At 50.8% G+C, this 21,440-nt stretch overlaps 1 protein-coding gene and 1 long non-coding RNA gene across 2 annotated transcripts; one reads left to right on the forward strand and one right to left on the reverse strand.

Moving 5' to 3' along the window:
• The first annotated feature begins 2,433 nt into the window (after positions 1-2,433).
• On the forward strand, positions 2,434-15,629 carry LOC142089668 (uncharacterized). Its single transcript, XR_012676255.1, has 5 exons — positions 2,434-2,747; positions 3,629-3,762; positions 7,653-7,748; positions 9,010-9,108; positions 14,948-15,629. It is a non-coding gene; the product is annotated as an uncharacterized LOC142089668 (long non-coding RNA).
• On the reverse strand, positions 9,978-16,779 carry SLC2A10 (solute carrier family 2 member 10). The gene is made up of 5 exons (XM_075166418.1): positions 16,667-16,779; positions 12,987-14,363; positions 11,819-11,941; positions 11,089-11,224; positions 9,978-10,370 (listed from the first exon to the last, which is right to left on the reverse strand). The coding sequence occupies exons 1-5, from the start codon at positions 16,668-16,670 to the stop codon at positions 10,274-10,276; spliced, it is 1,737 nt and encodes a 578-aa protein (XP_075022519.1). The 5' UTR covers positions 16,671-16,779; the 3' UTR covers positions 9,978-10,273.
• Between the last annotated feature and the right edge of the window lie 4,661 nt (positions 16,780-21,440).

Raw genomic sequence — 21,440 nt, forward strand, 5'->3', positions numbered from 1 at the left:
CTTGCTACTACGCAAACACGCTTCTCAAAGCACAGCGATAGCAGCAAAACAGCACCATGAGGCTGGTCCGTCCCTGAGAGCCCCTACAGCACAGAGGAACAACACGGGACAGTAAGAAACACCCTGTCACAGCTTGAACCCTGGCTTTCTTGGCTGTTGACACTCTGAGACTGAATCTTTGAATGAATTACAGATCTGCTTTGAAAAAACCTCTAGCTGTCCAAATATCTAATTTTTTAATGTCCAAATATCTATGTAAAATCCACCGATGGACACCATAGCTTGTAGTCATTCGGTAGTTGTTCACAAAAAAGCTTAATTGAGCCAGTAAATGGGTGCAATCTCTCAAGTTTCCCTGTAAAGATTAAGAGGGTAATTTGCACTGAAAGAAGGTCTTGCAATGAGCAGAGCCCGTGGACATGAGACTCGGGCTCTGGCACTGCCCTGTTATGCATCTCTGGAGATGTCAAACCCTCCAAGCTCTTTGGTTCCCACACCTGCATGGTGGGGACGGCAGTGATGGGACAGCCACTGTGCTGGGAGGAGTATTGATGCTGTAAACCACAAAGCAGCAGAGATCTGCAGCACTCTGATATGTTCAATAATTACTGGTCATAACCATTATAAGAAAACAAACCCCAACCAACAAGCATTAAAAGTCTTTATGGAACAAAAGCCAGGCTTTTAATATTGTTTTAATGTACTTGACAAAGCTTTAGTTTAGAGCCAAGGCCAGCCTCTTGTAAGTGTGCAAGGGTTGAGACAATTTAAAAACCAAAATATTTCTCCCAGTAGAGACCTTGCAGCTTATCAGGTAACTGCAGGCTGCATTTTGGCCATTTTTAACTGGGCATTAAAAGTCTTTTTGACACTTGCTTTATTCCCTTACAATAGACCCTAACAGCCCCTCCGAGGCCTTCTATAGCCTGATGTGTAAAATGTAATGGGGATTGGTTTAAAGAGTGGAATTTGACCTGAGAGAGATGTGAGTATTTGGGGACTACTTAGTCCGCAGTAGCACTTGGGGGCTTTTTAGTTTGTGGGGCACTTTATTACTCATTAGTGCTCGGGGACACTGCGTTGTACTCGTTAGCATGCGGTAAGGGCTGTCCGATGGTTTTCTGCCTTTAAACATTGCTTTGTTGTGGCAGAGCGTATAGACCCTTCGCTCCTTCTCCTCCTCCTCTTCCTCCTCCTGCTCATGGAAGGAGCAGCCGTGCCTGGGGCTGCTCAGGGAGATAAGGGTGTCCTCGAGGGTGTTTGTCAATGGAAAAGGGCTGTTGGCCACAAACTCGACACCCATGTGTGCAGGGGAGCCTCTGGTGTTCACACAACCATAAATCTATGGACAAGAGACCAAAGCACGCCCCCAGGGAAGCCGTTGGTGCTGGTGGGACTCGCATAATTCCAGTTCAAAGCTACTTATCAATGCAGGCAAGAGAGGTCCTTGTGTCAGCCTTGTCCTCTTGCTTCTCCTCATCCTTGCAGGAAAACCAGGAGCAAAGAGCAAGGTGGCCGCCGCAGCCAAGCCCCTCCGCTCTCTGCCACGGAGAGAGCCCAGCCCTACAGCAGCCACCGCCGAAAGCCGGGGATGCCGCGTTGCTGGCACCTCCACTACTTTCTGTTTCTGTGGAACAAGTCTGGGTGAAACTGCCAAAAGTCTCGCCCTGCTCCGTGCTGCCTCTTTCGTGCTTTACAGTATTGGCCAGTAGCGGAGATGTGGTTGTTCATCTTGCGTGGCCACCGCCTTCCTCCCAGGCAGGGCTGCGTGGTGAAGGGGACGAGATGGGTTCAGGGATGGTGGTAGTCTTTCTCACTTTTACTTTTCCCCTTAGCTTAAATTATTCCCAGACGTGTGAACTCAGCAAACAAGGATCAAGTTTTCTCCACAAGGCAAGGTTTACTCCAGGCCTGGAATAGTGCCTAAGGTTCCCAGCGGTCAGGAAAAAGCTTGCAGGGAGCAGATGAGAGATTCCTTTTGTATTTTCCATCCATCAGGAAAAGCTGCATCTGAAAAAATAATAGCTGAACTGGAAAATAAAATTAGACAAGTCTGAACAAATATGGAAACCATCCCTGACCTGGTATTGGAAAAGAGTCTCAAATGCTAGAAAGGAGAGAAGCAGAGAGGGAATGGATGAGTTTTGGCCCCTGTTGGGAATATGGAAGGAATTATTTCATTCTTTTTCCCCATCTATTTGTTCTCTATATGGCACTCTGTGTGGTTAACCCTCTGTCTTTGTCATAAATATATGTGGCAGAGACAAGTTTTTTCAGAGGTCCCCACCAAACCATCTGTTTTGCATCTGTGGTTTTGCATATGTAAATATTATTATTAATAGTAGCAAAAGCAATCATAATGGCAGCAGGAATAGAAACACTATTAATAGTCATAGTACTGACATTTTTATTTGTATTGCTGCAGGAGGTCACAACATGCACCGGGACTCAGCTGTGAGTTTGAGTGAGAACAAAAAGACGGTTGTTACCCCCAGGAGCTGTCGGTGAGCACAGACATCGCCACGGGTGTGGTGCCAGGATTGTCACGGTGGGACCACGGTGCCCGAGTGCAATGATTTCCCCCAGACCCTCGCAGAGGACCTTTCCAAGGGGAAATGGCTCCTGACAACTGCCAACTCCTTGCAGCTCCTGCCATCGTGGCAAGAAGAAAACGATTCCTAACGGGGACAGCTCAGCTCAGCGGCTCAAAAGTACCTGGAGACAACTGGAAAAACTCCCCAGTAAGGGTAATTATGTGATTCCTGCTTATCCAGAGGCTGAATTTGTCCCAGTAGGCCCAGGGACAGAGCAGTGGTTTCTGCATTGCTCAGTACTGCACCTGAGGTCCCACTCCCAGCCCATCCCAAGGTATCTTGTCTCCATACAGACAACAGGCTTTTCTAGGTGGATGACCTACCAGAGCCACTCATTCTGTAAACTGTCAGTGTTCTGGTGACTGGGATGACCTTACTTTTCTGACCCTGCTTTACTCCTATGATTAAAAGTGACAGTAACTCTCCTTCTGCTAATTTAATAAGCAGAGGGAAGACCTCAGGGCTGGGGGAGCTGAGGCCAGAGGCAGGAGCAGTAGCAAGAAGGCCGGTTGGAGCAGGAAGAACAAGGTTGCAAGCCATAGACAGCAAACCTGGAGAGCTTGAAGGTGCCTGTGCTGGAAGGAGCACTTCGGAGAGGACAGGAGAGATGCAGTGAAAGGAGAAAGCCCCCGCCGCACACTGGGCTTGGGTCTGATCCCCCCAGCGCCTGGAGCCACACAAGCTAACAAAGCACATCTTAACACACCCTTCTCCTTCCAGGTTCTCCCCAGGTCGAGCCGGTATCTTTGTTCCTATATGAGGAATGTTTTTTGTTTGGCTCTGGTTGTTTTGCTGGATCTGTATTGCATTAAACAGCCCATCTTCTGGTTTGTATTTTTTCCAGTTATCATATTTCATGTATCCTGGCTCCTTTCATCCAGCCCTGTATCCCCCTGAGCAGAGACTAAGCGGGATCCAGTCCTTGAGCTTGCTGCCTTCACATGCACAAGAGCGACGTGGACCCTCATCCCACATTTCTCTGCTGAGTTGTGGGAGCATTTGCAGCAGGGACTGACGCTTCCCTCTGTTTTCAGTCTGTCACCTAGATCATGTTATCACGGCTGGAGCTCGAGGACGCTGTGATGGTACGTGCTGCCCCTCAAACTTCACATGGCCTATGTACAAGCTGGTTTCTGAAGTCAGTCTGGACCAGCAATAACAAGCCAAGGTTTGTACTTATTTCTTACATCATTCAGATTTTGACTAAGCACACTACAGAAGCACATGTAAGAGTGGGGGGTGGCTTGTCAGTGCTTTTTAGAAGTCCACCCTGACAGTGCACTGTAACTTCATTTAAAACCTCCTGCAATTCAGTGCTGAGTGCCCCTGCCACCTCCCAGCCTGTCCCTGTGCGCGTCTGCAGACCTGGGACACATAAAATGCTTCTCTATCTCTCTTGCAAATCTTTGCAGACGGGCATTTAAACCACAAGGAAAAAAATCCTAATCAGATAAAAAAGGGATAAACATCTAGTTCACCTCCCTCTCTGGCTCTGGCATAGTTTTGACCCCAAGGGCAGTGGATTTTGCAGCTATTTCCTTTGCAGCGGGGAGGAGATGGGGACCCAGGGGAGCACCAGGAGGGGTGCAGGGGGTGCGGGGCTGCCGGGGCTCCTCCTGCCAGTGGCAGCATCCAACAGGCGCCCCGTGGGGAAGGGGCAGCAGAGGACCCAGGCAGGTCTGCAGAGGTCCCCAAATTGGGCACCCAGCCCCCTCTGAGGAGCTCTCTGTGAGCTGGCTGATAATCAGGGCTAGCCCCTCACTGCCCTCCCTATCCTCTGACCAAAAGAAGAGCTGGAAAACAGAGATAACAGAATAAGGATCATCTATATACTCGAGTTGTGCATTGCCCCACTTGCTATATCCCAGTCTTCCTGCCAAGGACAAAGTCTTCCCTGGGCACAAACACAACTTTGAGGAAATTCAAGCTTTGAGCCTCTCCAGGATTAGCTTCTGGTTGTGTCCCAGATGCCTTCAGATCTGGTAGCTGCTCAAAAGTGTCGTTCTCCTTTTGTTGGCAAGGCCTGAGAGCAGGTTTCTATTTAAGCAGGTTGATTTACACGGTCCCTAGCCCCAAGCCCTGTTTCACAATTTCATGCAAGTCATCAAAAGCATTGATCTTCACACCCACCATACGCCTCTCGCTGTGTATGCCCGAGGAAGGGGGCACAGCCCAGAACCGCTCTGTTCAACCCCGTGCAATCTCCGCCGTCCTGGCTGTGCTCCTCTTACCCACAGCCACCTCCCCTGGGACACCGGGCTTTGCAGTGTCCTTGTCCCCAGAATCCTCCTGAAGACTGTCCCTTCCATTTTCCCAAGAGATGCTCAGCTAATCTTTTCCTGCCCACTTAGAGGAGCAAGTGGTGTCTGTGGGTGGGCTGGGGCTGGCGGGGCTCTCCTGACCGGCAGCAATTATCCAGCAGCTCCTCGGGGTGGGGTGCAGGGGGGGCAGGGAAGCCACTGCCTAATCCGTCCCCGGGCTGGATGGGTGCCTGGATCATTTCAGCGCGGCTCGGCGCGTTCAGACGATGCGCGCGCTCCGCAGCACAACCCGCCTCCTCGGAAAGCTCATGGCACAGGCATCTGTCACCGAAACCTGTCTGCATAAAAGGCTGTCTGCACAACCGGGGGAAAAAAGAAAGGCATGACAGCACAATTAGTGAGAGCAAATGAAAGGCTGTTTGAAGAGGAGGAGGGAGGAAAGGGGAGAGCTGCATAAATCCCTGGTGGGGTTTTGGGCTTGACATCAAAACCCCTTAACAGTGTATTACTTCAGCCCCCAATGTGGACAGATGTTGAGCTGTGGCTCAAAGGAAGTCAGAAATCTTTCCTTAGAAAAAATTTGGCTAGGAAACTAAAGAAAATATTGTGAAAGAAAAGGAAATAAAAGCCCACTAAAGAAGATTTATCACTGCCTCAAGCATTTCTGTATCCTCTAGTCTTATGAGGTCTCAGCCTCAGGGGAAAGAAAAAGAGAAACAGCCTGTTGCTACGTTAATGGGTCACAAATTTAGAGTGGGGACACGTTTGTCCGGTTAGATGATGATGGAGGGAGCTAGCTCACCTGGCCGAGGACTCCTCCGATCCACACTAACCCCAGACGGCTTCCAGAGGCCTCTGGCACCAGCCTGCAGCTTTCCCCGGCGCATCCATCTCAGCTGCCCTTTTTGCCCACTCACTCACTTTTGCAAGGTTCTTCTGGAGCCCTTTGTCAGTGGCAAAACATTTTATTTCCCAAAAGAGCTTAGCATCATCCACAAACCTGGAGATTTTGCTGTCCATTCCCTTCCCAATGCCACGAATGAAGATGTTGAATAAAACCAGACCCAGCAGAGATTCTTGGGCAACCCTATTGCTGCATCTCATTTGTCCTCGAAAACTGCCTGCTAAACCCTGCTACTTTCAAGATAGGAATATCTTTTAACTAGGTTTCAATCCATAAAAGAACCATTGTTTCAGCCCATGGAAATGTAAATTTTTAAAAATAATTTTGCTAAAATCTTTTTGAAAATGTCCATCTGTTCTGCCTATTGGGTTCTCCCTATCCGTGTACATGCTGATATTTTCCTAGAGTCCCAGCACGCTGGCAAGGCAGGCTTTCCCTCTTCGGCAGCCGAGTCTGCTGGCTCTTTCCCACCCGCCTGTCTGCCCACGTGCTCACTGCTGGTGCAGACCCAACCACCCCAGCAGGGACAGAGGTGACACCCCTGCAGCTCCCAGGGTCCCCTCCCAGAGCTTGGTTTGTAGGTGGGAGCTATGCTAGCAACCTGCCAGTCCTCTGGTACAGTAGCCATTTATAAAGTCACATTGATCTAGTTCCTCCAACTTACGGGCTACAAAGAATGAACCGGGTGTGAGGATCTCCCGAATACCTGCAGCAGTGAAGACCAACACACAGTTGTGCCTGAGCTGCCTTGCCATGCCTTATGCTCCTCGGTACCCTACTGCACCTTTGTATTGAGCAATGGCTCCCTAGCCAGCTTCTTTCTTCTGATATATTTAAAGAAACTTTTTTTTAAAGATCTTTGCAAGGAGATCTTCATGCTCTTTTTTAGCTCTTTTAATTTTCTGTCTACACTTTACTTGCTATGTTTTATGGGTTTTCCTTTTCTCTTCATGTGGGAAACCTTTCCACTTTTAAAATGCTGACCTTCTCCCTGTGATACCTCCTTAACCTTAGCAGTGAGTCAGGCAGGGTGTTTTTTAGGACCTCTTACTTCTTTTTGAGTTGTGGCACATGTTTTACTTGGGCTTTAATAGAGCATTTTTTAATCGCCTCCAGACTGCTTGCAGGCTCCTTGCTTTCTGTCTGTTCCTTTTCGTTTTGTTGTTATTGACTAATCACCTTATTTTTTCATAGTTCCCTTTCTTGAAATTGTAGAGCCACACGCTGGATTTATTTGGTGTGCTCTCTCCCACTACAGCATTAAATTGGTTGTTTTGTGGTCACTGCAGAGAACAGCTCTCCCACAAACACCTTGTGAAGCAGGTCCTGTGCGCCGCTCCCCGCCAAACCCAGAGCAGCAGCCTTCCTCGCCGCTTCCAGCACTGCTTGGTCCAGGAGACTCATTATTGTACCCAAACCCACTTTTTTTCCTTCCTGATGGATCACTGAGCTGAATAGTTTCTCTAATCTCATATTTGCTGGTCATTACCTTTATCCTGATCAGGGGTCAGTAACACGGTCCTGGCTCTATATTTTTCCTATTGGAATCTGGGATCTCCCATCTCGAGAAATCTGTACTGGTACTGGGGTTGTCCTTCAGGGCAATCGGAAAGCTTGGCATTATCCTATTTTTTTAAGCTTCTGGTATGGGGACAGAAGCACCTCTAAGTTTTGCCCTTGCTTGGTTGCTTAATAATGTTCCTGTGGGTCTGCCAGTATACACGGTCAAACTCACCTTATTTATTGCAGCTGCATCATTTATTTCCCTGCTGCTCTTTGTCTGGATACTGGCCACATTCTCCTCACAAGGGGTGCAAGTCTGAATTTCTGCACCCACTGACTTTCCTTCAGCTTCTCATTTAAACACTCCTTTATGGCTTTTCTTTTTTTCAGTGCCACCAGCCCAGCTCTGCTGCGACGGAGGTGCGGGACCCTGTGACACCAGCTGGCAGGTTCAGAGCTGTCTCCCTAGCAGGAAGCCCTTCCCGGGTGCGTACACCCCCTCATTGCAAGGGCTAAAAGAGCGGAGGTGGGACTCTGCTCTGCAGCACCCCCAAGGCTCTCCCAGCACCTCCTCTCCCACTGCCTCGCCTCTGTGCAAGCACAGACACTCAAACACAGTGCGCTCTCCGTGATGAGCTGGGCAGCCCCTTGCAGGTTCCTCATGGGCTGAAGCTGTTGGATTTGGAAAGTTGCATCATGTTTTTCTGAAGAAAGCAGGAAAGACAACCCTCTCACCCTGGGCTTATTAATCCCCCTTGCCACAAGCTAATTTACAGCTTTCTGTACCATCATCCCCAGAGCCTGGCAATGTCACTAGCCCTGTTTGCTGTCCCCAGAGCTAACTTGTCCCCCCCCCCCCCCCCCAGCCCTGCTTGCTGCCCCAGCAGCCAGCCCCCCCACCTGGGCCCACTCCAGCCCCTCGCAAGGCCCAAGGGTCTCCATCCTTTCCCCTTCCCCTCGCTCCCCAGGGCAGCCCCAGCTGCCTGCGCACCCCCACGCAGGGGTGCCCCTGAATTCCCATTCCCATCTCCCTCCTTTCCGGGCTCCATCAAGCCCGGAGGCACAGCATGGGGGCGTCAGTGGCACCCCTGTTCTGCGGGGCAGGGGTCCCTCAGGCTCAGACGCTGTGTCCGAGGGGTGGGGTGGGCTGAGATTTTGGTCCTGTCGGTCGGTCTGTCTGTCCGTCTGTCTCCCCAGGGTGACACACCAGTGCCAGGGGGGACTCCCAGCGAGGGCTGCAGCAGGGGCCGGAGCAGAGCTCCCTGTCGCAGGGCAGGGGAAGGGACGGTGCCGCGGTGCCGGGGTGTCCCCTCGCGGCAGACCCGGCGCGGTGCACCCGCGGCGGGCGGCAGCGGGGTCCCGGGCCGCTGCCGGGGCTGGCCGGCCGGGCAGGGGGCTGCGTCCCCCCGGCGCTGCTGGGGCAGGCGGCAAATGGTCACAGCCCCTAAAAAAAACTGCTCTTGAGCTCTGCTGCTCCTTCGCGGTACCCTCCCTCCAACCAAATATATAGAGGGGTGCATGCAAGCATCCCCCCTCGCCCCCCATCCCTCGTGGCCAGGGATCCCCTGGTGAATACACGACCCTGTTCGCAACGGCCAGAGTCTGCAGCCATGATCTGGCGGCTGACTTTAACTCCTACGACAGCGCTGATGCTTTTTTTCCCCCAGAAAATCAGAGTTACCCCTGCTACAGCTCAGTATTCATGGGTTTTTTTGCAGCAAGAGAGCATCTGTTTTCTGTTTTACAGGTGTCCTTGTGTGCCTTGAGGTGACAGCATCTGCAGTGCACGAGGGACTTCAGAAACACCAAATTCCAGCTGCAGCAGAAGTGCGGCGGGGAGACCGAGGTGGGTGAGGAAGGCTGTGGGTGACCCCCATTGCTCAGTGGGAAGAGAAAAGCACTTCCATGGCAGACACCTGACAGCCATGGACTGAATTACAGCCAAGGACATAATTTTCCAGTGGTTTTGTGGCTTTTCTTTGAGACAGGGGTTTGAGTGACGTGGCCCCATCTTTCGTGTCTGTCCCTGTGGTGCCAGCCAGGTGGCTCGGTGTAGCAGTCACTGGTCCCCAAGGAGTTGCATTTTTCAGTGGAAAACCCCAAGCTTTGGGACTTCGTTCCTTCAGAGGTTCAAAAGAGGCGAGGCTGGCTGTTCAGCAGGATACCAGCTCCTCCTCTCTCACAAGGTTTGGGGAGTGAGTGTGGTGTTAGTAGGGTGGTTTTTTTTATAATTTATGTGTGTCAGAAGGAAGGGTGAACTAATCAAAGAACGTACAATTGTAAGAGGTGGAACACTTGTAGAAGGTACCAGAATATTGCATGCATTTTTGTACATGCAAACCCCGGTCATGAATGCAAAGCAGCCCCTGTGTACAAAAGAAAGCAGCCAAATACGCGTGAGAGATGTACTTCTACGCTCACTTGGCATGGGCCTTGGTTGATCAGGCAGGGGAGCTGCTGGGCCTTGACGCTGTGGGAAATAGCAGCCCGTGAGCTAGCACTCATTCTGCCTCCACTGAAACAGGGGGTTTAGCTGAATTAGCTCCCATCTCAGACTACTCCAGGCTCCTACACAGACGTTACAAAGGGTGACAATATTAATGTACGCTGCTGAGTGCTTGACACATTCCTCCCGCACTACTGTCCCCTCTGTAAAGAATCAAGTATTTCAAAGAACTAGAAAATAATACACCTTGCTCACAAATGAACTGCATGGATGGAAAGCATTGTCAGCAAAAGTTGTGCTTTAATTCCTGTGTACAAAACCATTAATCTCTTAGATGATAGGAGATACAAACCATGAAAAATAAAAGATATCAAAGGAAGGACATGTTCCCTGCCTGGGACCTACGATCCTCCAAGGTCCCAAAGGACAGCTATTGGCATGTCCCAAGATCTAAGGCACTGCAGTGAGAACCAGAGGTCACCAGTTAAAGGCCATGGAAAAGAACTGTCCTGATGGCACAGCCTGCTCCTCTCCTCAGGGCGATGCTGCAGGCATGTCATTGGTTTCATGTGCTGCTGGCATGCTCCACTCTCTGGTACTGGGCGTGCGCGCAGCTCGCTCCTCTTCCACGTCTCTGCTTAAACACATTTCCTTCCCACACCCTGCCGGGCAATGGCGAAGGTCAGCTGCAGCAGCTGCTGCTCGCGGGGAGCCAGGAGGCAGGCAGGGGTTTACAGCAGTTACCCCTCCCCGGCCACCCCCCATGGGGTGGGTGCTCCTGCCCCTTGTCGTCCTGCGGCTGCACAACCTCCCTCTGCTCCAGCAACCCTTGCTCTGCCACCTCCTTCGCAACCAGAACTGCACAAATACCGCTCGACCTTCCCCAGCCCAGCCAGAACTACAGGCTTTGCATGGAAATTAGCGGGTGAGAGCCCATGGCGTGTGTTACACCAGGAGATCATAGAATCATAGAATCATACAGGTTGGAAAAGACCTCTAAGATCATCGTGTCCAACCGTCAGATGTCTCTGCCCCAGAGGAGAAGGATCTGTCCAGGATTATTCTAAGCACCTGCCTGTGCCATGCTCTGGTCCTGCTCTCCTCCCCCCCCCCACAAGCCCTGGTTTTTAGCCCTTCTCCTCCCGAGTGTCACTAGTGCCCTCCAGCAGCACGGCCGCGAGGCTCAGAGCAGTGACCTGCTGATGAACCATGCTGCAGCTCTCACACCCCATCCCATAGGCCTGCACAAACCTGAGATATTCTCAGCGGCACTGACCAGACTTTGCAACAACCCTGAGCTGCCCAGTGCCATAGACCTCAGGGACTGCTGGTGGGAAGCACCCAAAGCCAGCACTCGCGCTGATACAACAGCACACGTACCGTTTCCTGGAGAACTGCTGGTCTATCTCCTCTAAGGACTGTCCTTTCGTTTCCGGAACAAAAAGATAAATGAATATCACAGCTATCACTCCCATCAGTCCATAGAGAAGAAACATCCAGGAGAAACCAATGGCATCTGCAGAGAGATTGAAGTGCGTGAAGGGTCCATTGGAGATGGGTCACATCGTGGGATATGAAGGAAGCTGGTTGCTTACTGCGAGGTGGTCATTGGTGCCTGACAGGGGCATTTTATTTTAAGAAGCCCTCAAAAGGGCAGGGAAAGCTCCTTATCTGCAAGGTCTGGACCAGGAATCAGCAAGGGAGAAGAATGGTCCACACCAGGCTTTGCCTGCAGCACCACAGAGAGAAGGAGAAGGCAGCTGAGCTCCAGGGGCCAGCGGTGCCTGCCGAGTGCCTCAGCCGAGAGCTCTGCTAGCAAGAAACGTTGTAAAGCTATCGGTTTGAAAGCTGCAAACTCCATGGTTTCCTGATACTGCAGTATTACAGTGCAGCCCAGTGGGCGATGGATGATTTTTATGAAACGGGTGGCGGAGGGCTCAGACCAGTGTTGCTGGTGCCTGTTTCTTCTGCTCTAAGAGGCATCAGGGTCACACCTATTCCAGCATCAAGTCCCCAGGGTTCAAAATGCCACTTAATCTCCAAACGGCTTGTGGTGGCCACCTTCCCTAACCAGCTGTGGGAGGTGGAGGGGTGGGGGACAGCTACTTACCAATAAGGTCCAGGAAGGAGAGGCTGATCAGTAAATTGGCAGCCCAGTTAAAGCTGTTACAGAAGGCAAAGGCTCTTCCTCTTATCCCAGCAGGGTAGATCTCACTGAGGACCAGCCAGGTCACTGCACGGATTAGAGAGATCAGAAAGACACTTGTAAGCAATTTATTTGGGAAATGGGCAAGGAAGATTTCAGCAGGGGTTTTAAACTCTGGCTTCACCCAGCACCCGCTGCTGGTAGTGTCAAACATTCATCGATCTCAGAGTCAGGTCACAGCAGAACACTTCAAAACTCCCATGTCCAGCACTCCATAGAGGAATGAAATACCAGTGAGCAGGCCCAGGGAGCAAAGAAGAAAGCAAGGGAGTTGGTCATTCCATTCAGGGGAGGTGGAAAAAATCTGGCATACCTGCTGTCAGGACGTGCTCTTTGTAAAGAAACGAGAAAGGGGTAGGATTAGGGAGACAATGTTGTGTTTGGACTAAAATCAGAGCTAAAGCAATATATACCTTAAAGTAGTCTCTCCTATCCCAGGGTTATTTTGCTTGAAATAACTTACAGGGTCACTGTCAAACCCATGAGACTGCCGTGCACATCTGTTTTTCCTTGAGTTAGGTGCTGTTTTCTCCCATCAAAGCTTTAAAGCAATAAATGCCAGAAAACACTAGAGCTCACACAGAAGCACAAAGTAATCTCTATTCTCATCTGATGAATACATAATGATTTCAGAAAAAGACCAACTGATATTGAGAAACTTCCGAGGAGGTTCCACTTCCAGTTCTGCCACCGATTTTCTTCATCACACAGAAGAAGCCCCTCAGTCCCTCTGTCCTCAGCCCTTTATTTTCCTCCTCATCAGGGTGCTAGGAAGGTTAGGTAGTGCTTGTGGGATGCTCTGATTTTGCAATGAGCTTGACAGAAAAAAAACATTACAAGGGTAGTGATAGCACAGAAGAGAAAGTTATTCTAGCGCTGTACCAGCCCTATAGCTGACAGAGCTGCAATGCCAGAGGATTATTCAGCGGGCTGAAGGGGATAAATTTCCAGTTCCCAGACACTGAGCTGCTTGGTAAAGCAGATACATAATGAACATTTCAAGCAGACTATAAAGATCAGCCCGAGTTTTATTCTCTGGGTTAGTGCAAGGATATATGAACACCGTACTTACTTGGTCCAAATCCAATTGAGAAGGCGCTGACAAAAGCCATCATGCTCAGCAACGTAATCCAATTTAAAACCGTATGTTCTGCTTGGGGAGGACCACCAGAAGCAAAGCCAGTGCTTCCCACTGTCTCTTCTTTGGCCTGACCTACCATGCCCCTTTTCTGAGTGAGGGAAAGATCAAGAACAACCTCTCTGCTTTGAGTACTGGCAAAAGCTTTTGCAAGGCTCCTTGTGGCAGCAAACCCAGGGCCTGCCTGACTTTTGCCAGCACCTAATGCTGGCGGGATGGGTGACACAGCAGGCTGGGCGGATACGGGCGTCAGGGGGTGCTGGGTGAGGCTGTGGGATGCATTGGGGTCTGCGGCTGCTTTGCAGTCCCTGGCCATGGCCAGCGGAGCAATGCGGCTGGTGAGGCCAATGATGGTGACAGAGATGGCCATCACCACACAGCCAGCCATGAGTAGCACTCTCCTGCCAGCCTTGTCAGCAAAGGCCATCGCGACGAGCGTGGCCACCACCTTTATCGCCCCCAGCCCGACAGAGGCCAGGATCGCCGAGGAGTTGCTCTGGAACCCCACCGAGTGGAAGATTTTGGAGGCATAGCCCAGCACATTGGGCTGCCCAGTGAACTGCTGGAAGAGCACCAGTCCCAGGCCCACCAGAGTCCGCCTTCTCATGTTGTCTCTGGTCCTGAAAAGGTCAAGAAATGAATAATGCTTCTCCTTATAGGGCTCCCGCTTTGCTGCTGCTCTGTCCTCACTGTCCTGCAATTGAATGAGGCCCTTCTGGCAGTCTGAGTCCCATGAGCTTAATTTAACAGGGTTCACTGGGAGGAAGAGGATGCTGAGGAACTGCATGGCCGTTGGGGCAATGGCCAGTCCAAACATGTACCTCCATCCCTCATCCACACCCGCAAAGATGTAATTCAGCGCATAGGACAGTAGGATGCCTACGGTGATGCCCGCTTCATAGAGAGACACCAGCAGCCCTCGCTGGTGAGCAGCCACCATTTCTGAGACATAGATGCAGCAGGCCATGGATGAGACAGAGATAGCAAAGCCCACGGTCATGCGCCCAATGACCAGCCCAATAAATGACCTCGCCAGCGTGAGAATAAGGCTGCCAACCAACAGGACCAAGTTGCTGACCAGGATTGCTCTCCTCCGTCCATGGTGGTCAATGAGGATCCCCCCAACCAGAGAGGCGAGGAGAGCCCCGATAAGGAGGGCGCTCACGAGAACTTCCTGCTTGAAGCAGCTGAGGTGAAAGTCTATCTGCAACTGCAGCAGTGCACCGGAGATAATCCCCAGCTCGTAACCAAATATCAGCCCGCCCAGGAGAGAGACCGTTGCAGACAAGAGGAGGATCAGCAGTGCACGACCTGGAAAACAAGCAAGCAATGCTAGGTTCAGTTTTCTGGCGCTGGCAGACAAGCTATCAGCACGCGCAAGCTGGAAAAAGCTCTCCCAGGACACCCAAAGTTTTCCATCTACAAAGCCACGATACTGAATTTCCCCTTAGGTCACTAGGTCACGTGTAGAGAGGCACTTGCAGATAGTCACACAACCTACCAGCTCTGTACCCGCTTCCATCATTTGGGGTGCAGAACTGTGAAATCAGGGCTTTGTTCAGAAAGTTAAGACCTGTATTTAAGTGGAGGACAGTGATTTGTACTGCCTGGAGTTGTACAGGGGAATCCTCCGTGGTCTCCTTTGATTCTAATTACAAAACCTGTTCTAGGCAGGAAATGCAGCTTCTGCTTTCTGGTTCTGAATTGTTCTGCATTATCATTTTCATGTTTCGGTGTACATGGCACTATCAGCTCTTACTGCAGGCTCTGCATTCTCACTCCCTACCTTGTCGTTAAAAACACCGCTCGCAGAAGTTTATTTCTCCTGGTTAATCTTGCACTCTCTGCATGACTTTGTGGGGGTGACCCTGATTTCTTCATCTCGCCTTCTACAGCACACAGTGCCCAGGATCCCCGAGCCAGGCACAACCTTCTCAGGCTTGTCCAGGAGTACAGGACAAACTTCATCATGAGCTGAAAAGCTCACTGTTGCCTGCCCCAAATACAAGAAGCGATTCTTTAACCTTGCCCTTCCCATATAGCTGAGCATGCAAGTTTAGTAAGTATGTAAGTTTAGCTAAAATAAGAAAAAACAACAGCAAAAGCAAACCAAATCCAAACCAACCTGCCTCAAACAACCCTACAAAACCAAGGTGCTTGCTGCACACGCTTCTTGCTCTGGGGAGAGCATAAAAGGGTGACCACGTGTGAACCATTGGACATGTTATGGCAGGGGGGACTGCACATGGCATGAAAGCCAGTGCTGATGTAGGGACCTCCGGGGAACAGCAGTGACAGTGACCTCCCCCCTCCAGCTACCATTTTGAAGGCACAGGTAAAGTGCACTAGCTTAGAAGTTTGTGCTGGTTTCCTGTACATACTATCTGTATTTTCAGATTGGCTTTGTTTAATTAGAAATACTCACAGTTTGAGGAGACTGTATGTGGAAAGAATGTGAACACAACCACCAGACCATGGAAAACTTTCCTCATCCCGCCTAAGGGCTCCCCTCACAAGCTGTATTTAATAGGAAGTGTCTCTGTTTAGCCTTTAATTACAGCTACCAATAAAGGCTATTTCTCAGTGGCTATATTTATAATTGTATTTATTTGTAACCCTCTGTGTTTCACTTGTGTTATTCATGCCATCCCAGCTACACGTCAGTCCCTCCCAACATGCTCTGTGTGACCACCTGCACCGCTTTTATCACTCCTTGTACACGTTGTGCAGATAATTAGAAAAAATATTTGCTCACTGAGAACAAAAGGCTTTGCATAAAGTGGGCATGCCATTAATTTCAAGCCACAAACTCAATTAGATATAGACAGCCCCACTGTAAATACCACAGCTGATTCCATCAGATTTTGCTGTATTTCTTGTTAACTTAATGAGCAGTAATAGTTTATGAACTTTGGTTGAAATCCAGCTTTCTATATAGTCTATTCTGATGTAGTGAGGGAACTTGAGGACTCTTCAGATCTTCACATGAGGACAGAAAGTTTGGTGGGTCTCGCAAGGAACTGTGCCAGGCGACTCCCCACCTACAGCAAAATCTGGCCGGAGGCCCGTGCTGCAGGACTGGGCAGTAACCAGTGCTGCTGACCTGGCTGAGACTGGGCTGACTTTTGGACGGCTGAAGTCCCTCTTCGCACACACCAACGCCAACAGGCGCCGCCGCCTTTAGCAGCTCCCTCCCTCCAGGCTCGCTGCCGCTCCGCTGCCGCAGGCAGCCCCCTCCTCCCCGGGTGTGCTCCTGGGATGGCCCCGGGGGCTGTGCCACAGAAATTACTTGTCTCTTTATGTTTGCTACGTCTGCTGGTGGGAGTGCTAAAAAAATAGAAAGAAAGGGGTTGCGGGGGGGGGAGGGGGAGGGGGGAGATGCCGTCTCAGGCTTTAGGAAAAGTTGAAAACTTTTTTTTATTTTTTTTTTAAACTTTTTCCTGGGGCAGGACGCGCCCGTTCCCAGCCCGGCTGCCCCTCCCCGAGAGGGGCTCGCCGCCTCCCTTCCGCCGGCGCGGGGGCCGCCACTCCCCCGCACCCCCGGGCCGCCCCCCGCACCCTCGGGGCGCCCCCCCCCCCCGCCCCGCCGCGCCCCCCGCCCGGCCGGCACTCACCCATGGCGCGGCGGGGCAGAGCCCCCAGCGCTCCGCGGCGGAGGGCGCGGATCGGGGCGGAGCGGATCGGGGTCCGGCGGCCGGAGCGGGGCCGCGCAGCGCCACGTCGCTCCCGCCCTGCCTCCCGGCCGGGCAGCCTGGGGCTTGTAGTCGCCCTGCCCGCCCCTCGGGGAGCCGCGGGGTCCCGGGCGGGCCGCCCTGGCTGGGATGTGCTGCTCGGGGCGCCGACTGCCCGGCCGCCTCCGGGCGGGCACCGCCCCGGGGCGCTGATGCGGAGGGCCCGGGAGAAGGAGCGTAACTCCGGTGTGATGAATGAGTCTGGCGGGGTCCCGCTCCGCCGCTCCGTAACCCGGGGCTGGGCGTGTGACCGCTCCGTGCAGCTGAGGTTTGCCCGCGCAGGGTGGCTGGGGACATTTTACCGGGGGTATATTGCTAATTGGTCTAGAAACGAGGATGAGGCAGGGTACGGCTTTGGTTGCTGCGATGACGGCTCTGCCCCCAGTCTCTCGCTCTCACTCGAGGCGGGAATAGCAATCTCCTCTCCTCGCTGACTGCAAACCCTCTCTGATGCAGAGCTTCCCTCCTCTAGAGTAGAAAGCCTCTAGAAGGCCGACAAGAGATTGACAGTTTATTATAGTTTTTAGGTAGCTGGGTTGCAAAGCCAAAGAAAGCCTGCTAGGAAAGGAGTGACCATTTCAAAGCTAAAAAAAAAAAGAGCAGCATGACTGAGTTTGCACTCTTAACCTTTCTCTTCTGTTGGAAAGAAAGGATCAGTCTCTCGAGCTTATCTCCTTCCCCCTGCACAGTGCTCCATTAGGCAAAGCATTCCAGTATTCAACTTTCCTTGCAAGTAACATTCTTTTTCTGCTCAGTGGACCAGAAACTTTCCTGCTGGCTACAGCATAAAAGACACTGGAACTTGCACTTGGGTGCAAGATTTTTTTCTGAGTCTGAGGCTAAATTCATGTATCTCAAAGTCCAGTTTGCAAGACAAAGATTTTACAAAACTTGATATGCCTAGAAGTGCTTTCAAAACTCTTTAACACAATGCAAACATTCTCCCTTGGTGCTGTTCATGCCAACTGCAGTTGCTGGGCGGGTTGCTCTGTGGTGAAGTACACGCGATGTTCAGAAGTTTGCTGTAACCCAGCTGGTGTGGGGACCAGCGCAGGGAAGATGTGCTGTCACAGGCTTGGGGGTGGGCTTGCACAGCCTTCCAGAGCCATGCAACAGGCACTGCCACTGAAGGAAAAGTGCAAATGACCATAAACCCACATTGCCAGCTGGTATGTGACTGCAGGTAATATTTCATTTAATCACACGGTTATAACAACACGAGCTCCAGCCCAGCGCTCTGTGGAGCCCGCGCTGGTAAAGCTTTTTGCTGCAGTAGAGGATCAGGTTGGGGAAGGTCTGCATCAGTGACCATCGTGCCTGTGGTGCGGGCACACCCCTCTAACGCAGGCAAAAGTAAACAGGTTGGGTGAAGAATGAGGAACACGTCATTTTTTTTGGAAGAGCTTTTTCAGTCATTCCACATGTTAACTTAATGGGACATTTAAGAGAAATATTTAAAGAATCGTTATTCTTCTATGTACGTGTTATTCTTCTATGTACATGACATGTCTCTGCTCTGGAGACCAGTGGTGCCAACTTTTTTTTTTGCTCCAACTTATAGTTTTGAGACACTTGAGATGGGCAATACCGGATCATGCATGTCCTTTCAGCTTTAGCCTGTTCGATATCTGGCCCGCAATATGGGCAGCAGTTGATCAAAGGTTTTGTTTTTTTTTCTTCTCAAAGTCATAGTGAATATTAAAACTGTTTCAAATCATCTACCTGGTTTATAGGTTAAATAAATGCTTCCTATTCATATACTCTAATTTCAATGGAAATAGAGTATTTGAAAATACCTCTTCTAAAACCTTGTATCTGATAGAAACAGACAGCTGCACAGGGATCACACACTCGGCAGAGAATGGCTTCAAACATGAACACCAGCCAACAGAAACCAATGGTGCTCACGGAAGGAGCTTTTCCATAGGATTTGTAATTCATGTTGAGGTAGTTTAAACAGCTCTGAAATCCCGACCAGCTCTCAGAGGGAAAAATGACTGCAATTTTCTCTCTTTCCCCAGACTCTGCATATGAGGCCAGTTCGCGGTGGGCAGCAGGCACTACAGCTCTGTGTCTGGGCTCATATTCCAAGTTTTGGGAAAACAGGGGGATGCAAGTGTAATCTTGCTTGTGATCTCTGGCCCCTGCAGCTTCTCCCCGGAGCTCAGGCCTTTGCGTTTTGGGTGCATTGTGTTATGAACTGGGGGTGATGTCACCCACGCGTGGTTCCCCATCACACCAGCCGGACAGCCAGGGGGGGAGCTCAGTCCTCGGCAGCTGCTGGGAAAACCCACTCTTGGCTTCATGATCTGCAATTTGCCTGAGCAGTTCCTTCCTTCTCAAATGATTTCAGTGTGAGAAGAACGAACTGATGTTTTTCTCCATGGTCAGCCAGCAGTCGTTTATCTGCCACCCTGACATTTTCTGGAGGCTTCCTGTTCTCTGGCAGAGCAATAAACATTATTAGCACAGACAGCAAGGAGGCGAGGTCCTAGGGAGTATAGGCAGAGCTTTATGGTATGTTTACAAAAGGCGGCCAAAAAGATGACATCAGTATGTACAGAAATGCAGCCGCTGCGTCGACGCTGCGCGTGGCTGGGGGTTATGGTCCTCTGAAAAAAAGGGTGAAAACCTGCTATGATGTACAGCAGGGATAATTTGGGAAAAAAATCTTCCTTTGTGATTTTTGAAGTACATTTTTCTTATCATACCATTTGTAGTTAATGGGTATTCTGGGCCTGTTGAAGGCAGTAGCGTTGTCCCGAAGCTCCACATGAGAAGGTCTGGAGGGGTTGGATGCACCAGGACTGGCTCATGCTTCGTGTCTGCCTGCATGTTTCTAGCCTTGCTCCCTCCTGCGATGCTTTCCTCCTCCTCTCGAGGCTGTGTGTCTTGGCAGTGCCATTTCCCCATCTGATCCTTATCTCGCTCTTGGCTGCTGGACTTGTGGGACACGAGGGCGCGTTCCTGCTTCGCAGCCGAACAATGTATCTCCAGGGCTGAGCCGCAGGAACGTGCTTCCTGAAGAGCTCGGCGTTTGAAACGGCAGCCTGTGCTTGGTAAGGCAACCTGGCTGTGATTACTGAAAATGTTACTCTACCTCAGGGCTGGAGCAGCTAAAAGAGGCTTTAAAAATCACAAATGAAAATAAAAATACAAGAGGAGAGAGAAGTTCATCCTGGAAAAAGGAAGACATGGTGTTCAGCAGTGCTCATCACATACTTGAGCATATTTTCTCTAATTACAGTTGACCGCTAGGAAAGGATTCAGGGAACCAAACTGACCAAGCTCAATTCAATTATTGATGAGAATTATAATCCAAGAGCAGGCACCAGTGTTACAGCTGGCTGGGATGGAGCCAGCTCGCCAGGCACCTGCATTTATTGCGTGCTCATTTACACCCCAGAGAGTTTTCTCCTTACGACGCCAGACTGCATGCGTTTTCTTTTATGTTGTCCTAATCCTGGGGGGGTCGCTGGAAATGCCGATCATTATTGGTGGTCACCCCAGGGGTCCTGTTTCCTGCATGTTTTAGGGGTGCCTCCAGCATGACAGCCTGCGGTGACCCAGGGCGCTCCCCTGCACCCCTGTGACCCTCTGTTGGGTGGCTGGTCCCCACAGCCCTCCTCCCACTGCCCGCCCTGCCCGTAGCATCCTCTTGCTGGAGGAATTGGCCAAGATCCATCATTTTGAGCTGTGATGGGAGTCAGTGCTGTGAATTCACACACAGGAGGGTTTATGCCTGTGCCCGCGCTTTGCAGGTTGAGGACACAACCTGAGAGCCAACAAGTGCCTTAGCTGGGCATGAGGAGCCACCTGAGCCCTGACACAGCCCGAATTCAGTCCTTTTCCAGTCTGCCCAGCTCCGAGGATCGTAGCCTCCATCCTTAAATAAGCCGGGGGGTGAGGGGAGAGCTGCCCGCAACGCTGCAGCCTGCCCGATGCCAAGGGATCAGCAGGACAGCAGGGAGGAGCCCATGGGATCTGCTTTGGTTTCCATTAGCTTGGTTTGCTGCACTGCAATTTTTAATTACATTGTTTGTAAAAGGAGAGTTTATAAATGCTTGTCACCAGGAGAACAAAGTTACGTAATTAAACAATTTACCAGAGAGTCTGTGGCTTCAGTACAATTCTCTGGGTGATTCAATATTCCAATAAAAATACTGGGTGATACCATAAATATTGTAAATGGCTCTAGATGGTGTCCAAGGGCTATGTCAACTGTTTATTGCATTCAAAGAGAAAAGAATAAGTGAAATCACAGGGAAGATAAAATTTAAATAAATAAAATAATGGGGAAAATAAAGCAAAAATATTTTCTTTTGTATTTTGAACTCTGGAGGATGTTTTTGGCCAGCATGAGAGAAGACTATTGTATTTACCAGAATAATGAATGGAGGGCATCTGTGTGCACTTGCTCATAGGTTATGTATGTATGTCTGTGGGGGCTGTGCACAGATGCTTAGATAAAATTTGCCCACAGCACGGGGAAAACCTCTTTGTTTATGTGATTGTGGCATTTGCAAATTCCAGCCATGGAGCCCAGGAATGCATCTGTTTCCCTGGCCAAGCTGTCGGGCTCCTGCAGCCCTGCCATGGCGAGGGCAGCCGAAGGAGGATGCCACGAGCAGGCAGAGTTGCGGGATAGATTACCCGT

The sequence above is a fragment of the Calonectris borealis genome, chromosome 17, assembly GCF_964195595.1.
Source record: "Calonectris borealis chromosome 17, bCalBor7.hap1.2, whole genome shotgun sequence".
NCBI lineage: Eukaryota > Metazoa > Chordata > Aves > Procellariiformes > Procellariidae > Calonectris > Calonectris borealis.